Raw genomic sequence first — 12,738 nt, 5'->3', positions numbered from 1 at the left:
TGAAGATCGTCAGTCGTGCGTCGGTGGATTCGCGAAGTCAGACTTGACAAAACAGCTATGTGGGATATCATCAGTTAGTTATGGTATGAATTTAGAAACGTAAAAAAAAGTAACAAACCTTGTAGATCGGAGTACAGACAAAATCGATAAACTCGACTTGTAAGCGAGGCAATTCGTGCATGTGACTCCGATCCATGAGCTCCTGGAACACAGAAGTAGAAACGAATGACAGACTGTCCTATGATTGGACTGCAAAGGTGGAAAGTACTGGAACATTTATAAAACCAGAAATCCAAATTCATTAGCTTTGGGCTGTCCTAAAACTAAAATAATTTATCATAAAGTTCACGAGAGCTGAACTGAACCTAGACGGAGGAATACGGAAGTCTGCGGTGAATTTAAAACGCACGCCTTCATTGTGGGATGTTCACGCTTCAGCGCATTTCCCTTTTCAGGGTCAAGCAGAAGGGACTGTTCACACCTTCATACAATAGACGGAACAGCGCAATATTTTTTTCGACGGTACGATGTCATGGCGTATTCTGTGATGATAAAATCCACAAGGTCATTTTGTAAGATTTCATAATGTCACAAGAGAAATTTGATGATGTCCCAAAGGGTGTCCAAAATGTAGAGTGAGATTCACGGCGCTACATGTCACCTAACGCCGACTCTAATTTACACACAAAGTGGATTACGTCCAGAGCCACACTGCCGTATGAAGGTTATCGAAACACGTCACGAATCACACCGGAACGTCTTTTCACAAAAGTCGAAAAACGAAACGAAGGCGAGCGCATTTTGTTGGCATAATCATATTTTCTAAATGAGGGGGCGTAAATCAGAGACTTTGGACGCAAAAATACCTAATCATCTAGATTTAGTACCATTTATATGAAGGACAAAAACGCTTTGGTATTCAATTGCACGCTTCATCCACCTTGGGACTGACCACATTTTCACGAAACAACGAAGCATACCGTTGACAGTGCGATTCCTCTGAAAACGTTTGCATGAATCTTTTTGAGCTGCACTTGAAATAATATCGAAATGTCCCAGTAGAGTTCAATTAAAATTCCGCACCCGAAGGACATACTAATCGTCACGATGTATAAGTTTGTTCGCTACCAACCACGAACGTGACGATATTCGTCGATAGTGAACTTGACAGTAGTAGGTAACAATGAGTATACTGACCGAAACTATGAAGATGTTATGAAAGCCAACACTAATGAATTATCAATACTTTTCGTGTGCAAACAACTCGAAACAGGAGGATATTAGAATGGTGCGAAAATATGCACAACTGAACAAAGTTCTAGTTAAATCCCACTAAGTAAGGACCCACTCAGATAAGGGAGCAAAAGTAATTCAGAGTGATAGTGTTTCCCGAGTTGTTACACTGTTGCAGTACACAGAGATTTTTCCGAGAAGGTCATCAGAGAGAGCAGGTAGTTACTGCACGATACCAATTTAAGTAGCTCAAGGTCGGGTGCTACATCGGAGACTTTCAAGGTCGACAACCCCTTATGACTTGATGATGCGAAATAAACACACCTCCCTGAGCATAAATGAGCGGGGTGACGCTACCGAGTGAAGCGGTGGAGAAGGTATCAAAAGAGTTAGGTAGGTGAACAGAAAAACAGGATTTTGTCAGAAACAAACCCCTAAACAGTTACATCACCAATTCTGTAAAAGGTCATGCTGGAAATCGGATAATAATACTTACGCCTTACGAATTTTGCTCCTCTTGAGGGTTCGCCCACGTAGCCCTGGGTCCGAACCGCAGGAATGAAAAGGCAACAATTCAAGTAAAATTAAAATGGTGTTGTTCTTCCAGCTCGCTTTTCACCGCGAACCACCAAATCTTCAGGGTTGGACTTCGGTTCTTGAGTGATTACCAATACGTTCACTTCAGAAAACCTATACGTTTCACCCAACAAAAATTACTGTCCATATCAGAGACTTTCATCATCGTGCTGATAACTTAATTTCATTGTCCCCTTTGTGTACTTCCTGGTGATGCTGAGCGATTTAGTTGTTTTATCGTCACATTTAGCGATCCTGTCAACATTGTTAGCTTTTCCACAGGACTTGGCACTAAGAGGGACGATATTTTTGTGAACAGGGTTACTTAAGCAGGTTTCAAAATGTAGCAGAGTTTCACGGACTATCTCCTCAGATTTCCAGTTCAGTAAACACGGAGATGATTAGCCAAACTTTCAGATAAAAAAAAACACCGATTGCACAGTACTAATACCAACCTTCTTCTTTCAATAAGACAACCGTCAACCACAGTCTCGTTCTAGGTCGTTAAACCACGACTAAGAGAAACCGTGCCACTGTGGCCAAAACTTTGCCTTGCATTTGAAATATCGACTGGTCTGTGGTGAAAAATTCTGAGAGTGGAAGGTATGAACTAACTCGAGGTTGACTGCGAAGTTTGTCCTTTTCCAAATCGCCTTGTTCAAAAAATTCTGACGAGACCAATTCAGCCGTCTAGATTAAAAGAACAGAGAAGTGTGAAAAAATGTGGGGAATAGAAATGTAGCACTTTGTTGATCAGAAAATGTTAAGCTGCGTTGATTGAGCATTCATGTATTAGACTGCCGATTGCAACAAGGGGAGGGGTAAAAAGCTAAGTGCGGTTGCATCCAAGTCTTATTCATGAATAATGAGCCCTGAGGTTTTCAGATCATCTGGTTGGTTAGAGAGGAAAAACAATAGTAGGAGAAACCCGTGAGCCTGTTTTGCTTGGAGTGCATTCTGCCGGCCAGGATGTTAGAAATCCCGTTGATTGTTCTGTTTTGGATCACTCGGGTGTTTAAAACTTGTCAACTACTACGATGTTTCCGGTCTATTCTGATCTGAGAAAAAATCAAGATATTTCAGGCACACTTCACGTTTTGTTCCCATAAACCTATGTCCTTGCATTGAGGGATGTGTTGCATGGCCTAAAGGTCTATTCAGCTTATGCTCCTTCGCTGCGTCTTTGCCTACAAATTAATTATGTTCTGTTTTGGATCACTCGGGTGTTTAAAACTTGTCAACTACTACGATGTTTCCGGTCTATTCTGATCTGAGAAAAAATCAAGATATTTCAGGCACACTTCACGTTTTGTTCCCATAAACCTATGTCCTTGCATTGAGGGATGTGTTGCATGGCCTAAAGGTCTATTCAGCTTATGCTCCTTCGCTGCGTCTTTGCCCACAAATTATCTCGTCGCCCCAAGGAAACATATCTCTTTATATGAAAAGAATTGGAACACAGTATTCATAGCTGATACTGGTTCAGTGTCTACTACAAACCTTACAATACGTTCCGTAAACTCGGATGGGTCCTGTAAGGACCGAATGACGAGAAGCCTATTGCTGGCGGGGTACTCACATGCCGGATTATTTAGTGAAGTGTACCACATATATCTCCCAACGGTAAGGGTCAACGGCTTAGTAAGCAAAATAATCTCTGATACGCCCACGGAAAACTAGTCAAGATAGAGAGAAAAAGCTGAAGAGATGTACTGAATACTTCACCTCACTACGGAATCTCTCTTCGACCACCAACCAGGAATTTGAAAGGTCACATCCTTCGGGCCGCAGACTAGTAATTGCAATGCCCATAGAAAGTACGCAAGCAACTAAGCTGGTAGCTAAGTAGGTAAAGTATCTTTCAATCAGAAGCACAGGAGCTGAGATAAACGGCAGGATGATCCCACCACAAACTGTAACAACGTAAACACCAAGAGGAATATGCAGAAAACACAGACGGGGGTATTTACACAGAAAAATGACGCGTTAGGAGGAGGGGCCTGGAACTGTGTGGTGGCCAAACAGATCAATTTTGGATATTTTTGACTACAGAATGGTATTCTAAGCCTATAATTATCAACCGACATCGCCCCGAATAGCTGAGAATGTGACGTGAACCGGATCTCAACAGTGGGATTTCCACTCTCGGGTCGAAAGTGACCTTAAACACAACGGAAGGTACAATTTTGCAAAGAGGATTTTCAGCCATTCGGAAGGTTTGGGTGTGATTCGTGGGTTCTCATACATCAGTCTATATGTGAATTCGAAAACTCCTGCTTATATTCGACCAGTGTCACAATAATAAAAAGGACTTTTTTGAGGGAAAAAAAGAAAAACGCGTCACAATATTGGCTTTGGAAACCAAAAATTTGCGAATCGCGGTTACTTTTGATTCCAAACACAGCCTTGCTCTGATTACTGGCCAACAGCCGGGAAACATGAGCATTTCGCGCAGGAAGGGGAGCTCAAAACAAGGTGATGAATGTTCCACCCACCAACTGGTCACCCAGCCAATCTACTTTCATCATACCATGTAAATACGTGACTGAGGGAAAGTGGAGCTCTCCGTTATGTACCTGGGAGTTAATCAAACTATCAGCCACGCGTAACCAAATAGCGAACCAACCGGTGCGTTGCGGATTTGGATCTCCCTAGTGGTTTATGAGATGAATAAAGCGAGAAGGAATCGGTTGTATGACGTTGCTATGCTATTCATTGGCAAGATCAAATCATGTACGAAACTTCGAAATCCATTCAATGCCTGCGAAGTGCTATGAAAGACCTGGTGCAAACTGAAGATTACACATAAATGTTTGTATGAATGCAATCTCATCTCCCTAAAAAAAGGAATATCTCTAACAACTTAAGAAAAACAACGTTAAGTTGTCGATATTCCATGACCACCAACAGAAGAGCTTGAATTTCCTTCGCTACTGCACCATGATTGGATTCTGCAGTTACATGGGCTGTCTGCGAATCACTAACGCTTTATTCGCAGGAGGCTCACTCGCATCGATCAAGCATTTCGGTGCTAGGTACTGGAAAACTTGTATTCTTTAGGCATCTACTCGCAGATTGTGGTTAGGTGCAAGGTGGTTAGACTATGGTTTGAAGTGTGTTGCCTAAAAAAACGGGTGTCCATGGGGAACAAACGAAATATTAACCTAATCTAATTTGTAGACAGTTGTTTTGCTCGAATTAATAGTGCCACTAACCCGACTGCCACGATGTAATTTCCATCACAATCACGTCGGTTGTGTGAAGACAACACAGTGAAATAGGCAAGAACGTTTGAAGTCAACGACACAGTGACTTTAGGAAGGTATATATTCAACATACGCCGGATACACGTGGAAAACAAAAGACCAACAGAACTTGGTATGTAGTGACAGGTGAGATATATGAAACATTTACAGTGCAAATAAATGTGAGAACCATAATCTATCGAGTAGGAGCCGCATGAGTTTGGGAAGAAACAGGTAACCGCAAGTGTGAAAACGGACGGTAGGTTAATAGACAACTTACAATTTTTTGCACCGGCCAAGGTTTCGTGATGGCGGATATGTCACACGAAGTCATAAGCATGTCACTCAAGAGGAGTCGCTCCTCAGGGTTGCTCAGCCATGGCTCCATGGAAGAAGAGAATTTGGGGCCGACGGCGGACTGCTCCCGCTGCTCCAAGGTGCGATTGAAGTCCGGTAAACGGGCAAAGTGGCGTGATAAATCGGTTGCCAATATGTGTTCCTTGATCAAACTGACTAGGTAATTGTAATCTGATTTGTTGAGCACGGATAAAAAGTCGTTACCCTGGATATGGGATAGTAAAGGAAAGTTACTTGGGGATTTTTCTGAAGGACAGAGCTGATAAATGATGGGAGATTTTCAACCACGCAACAGTTCACAGAAAGCCAAACTGAATTCAACACTGACACGATGGAGCGTGGCAAGGACCACCTGACTTTCAATGCTTCAATTGTTTCTTATCAGCAATAAAAGAAATCGACTGGACTATCATGAGCGAGTAGGGAACATTATGTGAAGAAATTTTTGATCGAATTCCCCATATGAAGATATGCGGTCGTAACCATTTATAAAAACCTGAACTGTGAGTAGTGTTGAGAATCAGCATGAAGTATGTGACATCTTATCCTTAAATATCGCTGACATAAATCCGATACGCTACTCTATTCCCAAGAAGCTTTTCTTATAAGAATAAATGGTTTTGAATGAACCTCAACGTCTCACTGCTCACTCACAAAACCGTTTCTCATGCCTTAATTCAGCATAATTACTTTATGTGGCTGACCGAATGACCGGCTATAACAACCCTCAAAGTCACAGGATCTCAAGGCTAGAAGCCTTTCCTTGTGCATGTGCAGAAGAGCTAATACACGCGAAGGAAGCTGAAATATTCCACAACGTGTGAAAACAGAGGATTCCTTGAGAGTGGAAGGACTAACATCGAAGGCAAGTATATTCACAATGGGCTTGAAGAAGGAAAATCAATAGAGAAAACTATTAGAGGTATGTCCATCATGTCATGAAGTACGTGAGGTGAATGCGGGATTTTGGATTTTTCTGATGCCTATTCGCAGAGCTACCAGAAGTGAACGACAGTTGCTGTATCTCCCTGGTAGGCAGGACTCCTGAGAGAAGAGTGGTATGGAAATATTCCGTGCAGCAAAGTGTCTACTCTTGTGTACCAGGTTTAGCTCGTGGGTCTCCGTACTGCTGCGACATACTGGTGAAACGAAGAAGGCCTTCGCTGCGGAGTTATTCATTAGAAAATGCCAACTCATCAGTTACAGACTATTAGACAGAAAAGCTAAAATCTCATATTCATCTTATTTACAAAAACTGAACATCCATCTTGTCTTGAACGCGTCTTCCAGCATTTTGTTGGATATTCGTTGACAATTGCTCAAATTCAAGCAAACGATACAAAGCGACTCCACAAATACCGCAATAGATCTCTCTTTACAAGGGACAAAAAGCGAATTTACAAGAGGGAAATATACTACTCGCATGCCTCCCCCATTAGTAGTATCACCATTACACTGGTAGGTCATCTTCTTACGGGGCCGATCAGATCAATGGCAACACACAGCTTAAGGAGGGGCTTTACGATATACATCAAAGCGCAAAAACCGCTTGTTTGATGCAACAACTTAGTGCTGAATTTTTGCAGGTCACATTTCATTGTGTGGGGTTTAAGATCGGCTGCTTCGGGAGCACTTTGTTTAACCATGAATATCCTAACCCATTAGACTTATTCGTAGCTTTCGGGTGGAATGGTTCTCCATTAACCGGTCTGAAGAAGACAGAAAACGATTCGTGTCTCAGATCCCATAATCACTAAAGGCACACAGAACTAGTACCACAGAGTTCGATGATTAGGTGCAGTGACTACAGCAGAGGATTCCGGTTTAGATCGATGCAGGGATGCTCAACAATAACATATTCACAACCAGAAACAGGTCGCGACAGGAGAGATTTGTTACAAGATCGATTAAATGTTAAAAAACAGGTATACGGGAATTCTTATCATGGACAATAGACAAGGATGATCTTTATAAAACTTCTGAGTTTTGAGACAAGATATTCTCATGATGCATATGACATGTCAAAATTTCACTCCAAACGGTTCGATCACAAAAAATCAGCTAACTGGAAATACGGTCATTGGTACACTTGTGAGCTGATGATAAACTGGCAGTAACAGCTAAAATCAGATTGTTCAGGTTACACTTTCGATAAACCAGAACGCAAAAAACACAAAGACCTTGATGCGGCCAGGTTGATCAAGAAGCTAGAAGGTGAACAGTTTGGTAAGACGGTTCCGCTACAGACTTAAGTTACTTCACTAGGAAGTTGATCAGAAAAAAGAGAAACAAGGAGAGAAAGGACTTCGGGGAAAGGTTGCCGAAAAATCGATATACGTTCTACCGGCCAAACGTTTCTGGAAGCTCGACTTAGAAATTGGTTCTAACCGTTTACCAACTCAGAAAAAACATTACTTCAGATGATCCCTTGTTTTTAACCCAAAGTTCATTTGCTTCTCAGACAAAAGTCATTATGGCCTGCCAGGTGCTCACCAACCCACTTAGACATGCCTGCGAGGCCCGTTCACAATACCCTGGTAGCGTAAGATGCATGGATCTGAAGTGTGTAAACGCGATTGCGTTTACACCGAAGTGATTGATTTTCTCAACGGCCCGCACGAAGACTTAGTAACTGCCAAGTTTTATTGACCAAATGACTACATGCCAAATAATTGCCAGGTAACTCCACAGACGACTAAATTCTGAAGGAACATTGACTGATTAATTGATTGATGAACTGAAGGATCCGGATTATGTATGTTCATGGAATACTGTAGGATTTGTATTCACGTCACTCTTGTCGGAATAGCGCTCCTTCTGTCCTAGCGCATTTGTTCAATAAAGCGCAAACACGCTCAGCTTTTCATACGTAATAGTTCACCTACGTTCAACATGCCTTTTTAGTGTAATTGTAACATGGTCACGCCGCAGTCGGATGTCTAGAACTCCATTGCCGGCACAGCTGAGATGAACGGCACTGGATTCGATTGCTTCCCAGTTTTGGTGTGAATCAACTAGAAGAAACGCGCTAGTACTCTAGGGGGGACTGTTCAAATGAGGCTGATGTGAACACGACTTCCACAACACTCCAAAGTCACCTACAACCAACTACTACTGCTCAGGATATGAAATAGCACGTCTTCAAAACGATTTCGTGTTTGTTTCCTTTGAGCTCTGGATAAACCTAGACGATCGCTCAAAAATGTACAGATATTGTTCGGCAACGCTGTGCAGTGAGGTGCAGGTTTCTAGTAGGAATACTATCTTAATTGATTACTTAGCTAAATCCCGTCGGAAACTCGGGCCGTATCGCAGCAAAGCAAAATCAGGAATGGAAGTCGCATCATATTATGCTGTGTAAAGCGTTCGAACCGTTGTCGAAACAAGCTGATAAGAACTAATTGCTTTAAGTATACATCTGTCATAGATAACAAGTCGATGACCATAGATGGCTTCAGTTCACGGAAGATAACCTGGAAGAGTAAGACCTCGGAAGATGATTAACTTTGACCAGGGTAACCAAGACGATTTAGCAGCGAAGAAAGTCAAGATCCCCGGATGATTGAATGCAATCTTTACTACAAGGAAGTTGGTTTTCATACTCAGCCACGGAAGCGAACATATCGTGCTTTACAGCGCATCTCATAGGCACTTGGCTACGACAAGATCCTGACTGCAGATAAGACGCGGCGTCTCGGAGTAGGAAACGATACACAGCCTACAAGAGGATTAGCTAAAACCTGCCCCAATATGACTCTAAGCCTGAAAGCCAATCCTCTGATTACTTCATAATGTACACTTGATGGCAAAAGCAAAGATAAATTATCCGACTAGCAAGACGCATTTATTTTAGTCCGCCATCAAGACAAACAACCGAGGCGTTGCAACCAAACAACGAACGCCTGACACAAGTTACAAAAGACCAATCAGAAATTGAACTTCCTACAATCAGGCGAATGCGCAGCGGCGTCCAGTAGGAATGCCCGTACACTAATAAAAACGCGGTGATTTTGATTAATGAAGGTTTCCGGAAGCGAACTGAATGTTTTTTCTTGGTCGATTTCTGGGGTTGCTACATGGTATATTAGTTTAGAACGACCGATGATGGATATAACCTTCTATTGCTCAAGGTTCGTAATTTGAAAGTACGAGAAGCGGGGCGCGACAAGGTCGAAGAAGGCACCCGTGAAGGCAATGTTGAAATCACTGAACGGACACGCAAATAACTTTCACATGGAAAATGGCGGTGAACGGCGTATGCACTTTTTGGCCCACAGTGTAGAATGGAACCGAATAGTTTGTCCTAGCTATTTGTAAATCCCTCTGTTCGTATACCTTGTAGCGTTCAAAGGAACAATGATACAGTACGCGTCCCAAGACTATACACAATGAGGCGAACCCGGTATCAAATAAACAGAGTCAACCTAAATTTGGGATGGGCAGAATACTAGCAATTCTATCGGGTGAACTGACACGGAACAATCTCTGAACTGAACAGCCAATAGGCCGTGTTGCAAAGACAATAACAACATACAGGAAACTGTTTCGAGGATAAAACAGTGAAACAAGAAGCTGTACCAAGGAGACGAGTAAAAGCTTCAATCTATAGTAGATTTGGAAATGACAAATACAATGTTACGGAGTCCTAAACATTTGCTTTCATGACGGAACAACCGTGCGGTCAAAAAATGATTGCAGCCACGTTCTTGCGTGATGAGAACTTTGCTCTGTCCGAGGTATCCAGTGGCCTTTTAGAGAATGTGTAGCCTAGTATGTTCAAGTCGTATGGCAAAAGATGACACAACTATGTCATCCTGTCGCGAAACTGGTGAACAAATGGCCGTGCGATCTATTTTGACCGCAAGTCAGTTCATCGAAGCCTTAGCGCTGGCGTCCTTTATCGACAATAATTTGACTGGTATATGGGTGAACTGTGATGAGGCATGAGTGTCACTTGACACAAAGTGAACCCAACACACTGACATATCACATACTGCGGTTCAAACAGAACAGGCAACCATCGTTAAACCGCATAGCTCACTGTGCGCGGAAATGAATAGCCTATGCGGTTCGGTACAAACGGCCTCTTGGAGTTCTGACACGGTGTCGTCTACGCGCCTACCGGTGAGACGTAGGGAATGCGATGGCATGCAAACTGAGCTTCCGTAGAACTATTTTCCTTGACGTGATTGGTATGAATCGGCTCCTGATATAGCTGATTTGGTTGCTGGGGCGGTGTAAGCGCGCTGCACGGTATTCGCGTGGTGCCTAGTTCCCAATTTTACTAAAGTACAATCGTTCATGGTAGCCCATGTTCGAATTAGCCCTTATCCGTAACACTACGCCGAAATATCTACGGGTCTCTGACTTGATGTCAAGGTGACATCTGAAAGTCGCTGAATCAGCCTGTAGTTGACAGAGCAGAATGTGGAGAAACTAACGGCAGTACCACTAACAGAATCACCAAATGCTCCTGAAATCAGCAGATAACTAGGCTCCCAAGGGACCATAAGGAGGGGAACACAGGCCATACCGTGACCTCGAGGTACACAGTCCACATTTTGCAGTCAGAAATGGCCAGTAAGAATCACATTATTAGAAGCCACAGCAGAAAAGAAGCACGTTGTGTGCTGAATGCCGTGTTTTCCTTCCTGGACAGAACAGTGCAAACGATCGTCAAATATTACATCGCATGTCCTATGTTTCACTTCACAATGGACAGATTGGATACATGAATCGAATCGCGACGTGCTAGTGGAGTTTTCAGTAAGCACCATGTCACTGAGCATCTTTTGGCAGATGTGTTCAGAACAGGGGCACAATGACGATGGGTCGATTTTGAGATTTCAAAAAAAGATAGGTTTCGATGATAAAGTGACTAGACGCGGGATCGGAATGCGTGCTCCATATTCGGAGCTTTTACTGCGAACTGTAGATTAGGGTACATGCTATTGACAGACAACGAATGCCATTGAAGGACTGTCATGGCTGTGCACGTACGTCCAAACCAAACACGAGAGTATCAAGTCTTTAGTGTTATCTTGATTCTCTTGGGAAACGATTGCGTAGCGTGAAGAGGTTCGCCAAATACAGATTTTGTCAATTTTTCCCACTGGTCGTCAAGACAACCTATTGCGAAAGCAGGGGGAAGCGTTTGACTTTATCGTACAGGTCACGATCATAAGTCATATGTATGGCGGCCTGATTTTAAGTTTGTGGTGTGTAACATGAGTTGGTCTTATACAATACTTGGAGCGAACTCAAAAAGTGAATTACCACTCCTGCTGCGAGACTTATACTCAACGTTGGGTTTCGCAACTGTGTACGGTAACAGAGTGTTCTAAGTGAATGTGTGAAAACGAATAAACCTCGCAAAAGTTTGGACCTTCCCTGTAGTAGCCAGAATACGCACGTGTTCAGAAAAAACGCCCGGGAATAAGATGCGTTCCAAATAGATTGTCAAAGTCACCATTTCAAACTGGCCCTCTATCGAGCTCAAGATTTTCAGCAAGGTCATTCGGTCTATCCTTCTCCAAAGTACCTCAATCACATTCCAGTGCACAGTCGGTTGTTCCTTCTGCTTGTTATAACGGCATTCTCTATGGGAACATCCATCTGACCTTCCCAGACTCCTCCAGATTCTGAGTGAACAAATGGTTCTGGATATCCACCATGATCAACAGACAACTCAACCTCTAACGAAAGACGCATGCCCGATTATTTGCTGCAATAATAATAAAGAATAATTCAACCCAAATAAGTTCTGTAGATGGGTACAAAATGGACCACACTTACGATTAACGACTGTTGAACACGTGGTCATTCGTGATTACTCGATGGTGAAAAGTCGGCTTGCAAACCTGCAACGAGCTCAGCGCACCTACAACGACACGGACTTCAAAACGTATACATATAAAGGAAATACCTCTAACACACCAAATCTTCGAAATATTTGTGCGTGTGTGTTACTGAGTCCCTCATGGAATTTCGGCACCCACCCTAATACTGACAGTCAGCAGAGTTGTGTCCCCCTCGGTTCAAAAAGAGAGGATTCCGCAGATGCACACATTCAATCCTCTAAGCTATTACAGCACAATGGCGGGTGTGCGTGAAGAGAACTAGCATGGTGTTAAATCAACGACAATCGGTCCCTACATTGTAAACAAACATCCAGTACGTATGAGAGATAACCCCCTAACAAGGTTCGGTTGTTCCTAACCAGTGGAGCAGGGAGCAAGCACTACTGATGCTGTTTCATGACTCGCTGTCTACGGAGCGAGGTAGATGCTTGTTCGCACACAAGCCAAACCACATGCGGTCAATTGCG

The 12,738-nt window shown here is 43.0% G+C and overlaps 1 protein-coding gene across 1 annotated transcript in view; it reads right to left on the bottom strand.

Moving 5' to 3' along the window:
- The window catches only part of T265_10922 (hypothetical protein), a gene marked incomplete at both ends in the record, with an annotated part of 48,831 nt that overhangs the window by 7,061 nt on the left and 29,032 nt on the right, over positions 1–12,738 (bottom strand). Inside the window, 3 exons of the mRNA XM_009177438.1 lie at positions 119–202; positions 2,425–2,499; positions 5,335–5,616. Of these exons, the coding sequence (XP_009175702.1) occupies positions 119–202; positions 2,425–2,499; positions 5,335–5,616 (441 nt within the window). The remainder of the gene's footprint in view (positions 1–118; positions 203–2,424; positions 2,500–5,334; positions 5,617–12,738) is intronic.

Source organism: Opisthorchis viverrini, assembly GCF_000715545.1.
Source record: "Opisthorchis viverrini unplaced genomic scaffold opera_v5_421, whole genome shotgun sequence".
NCBI classification, from domain to species: domain Eukaryota; kingdom Metazoa; phylum Platyhelminthes; class Trematoda; order Opisthorchiida; family Opisthorchiidae; genus Opisthorchis; species Opisthorchis viverrini.
Note: the sequence above shows the minus strand (reverse complement) of the source record. Positions and strands in the feature narration are given on the sequence as shown.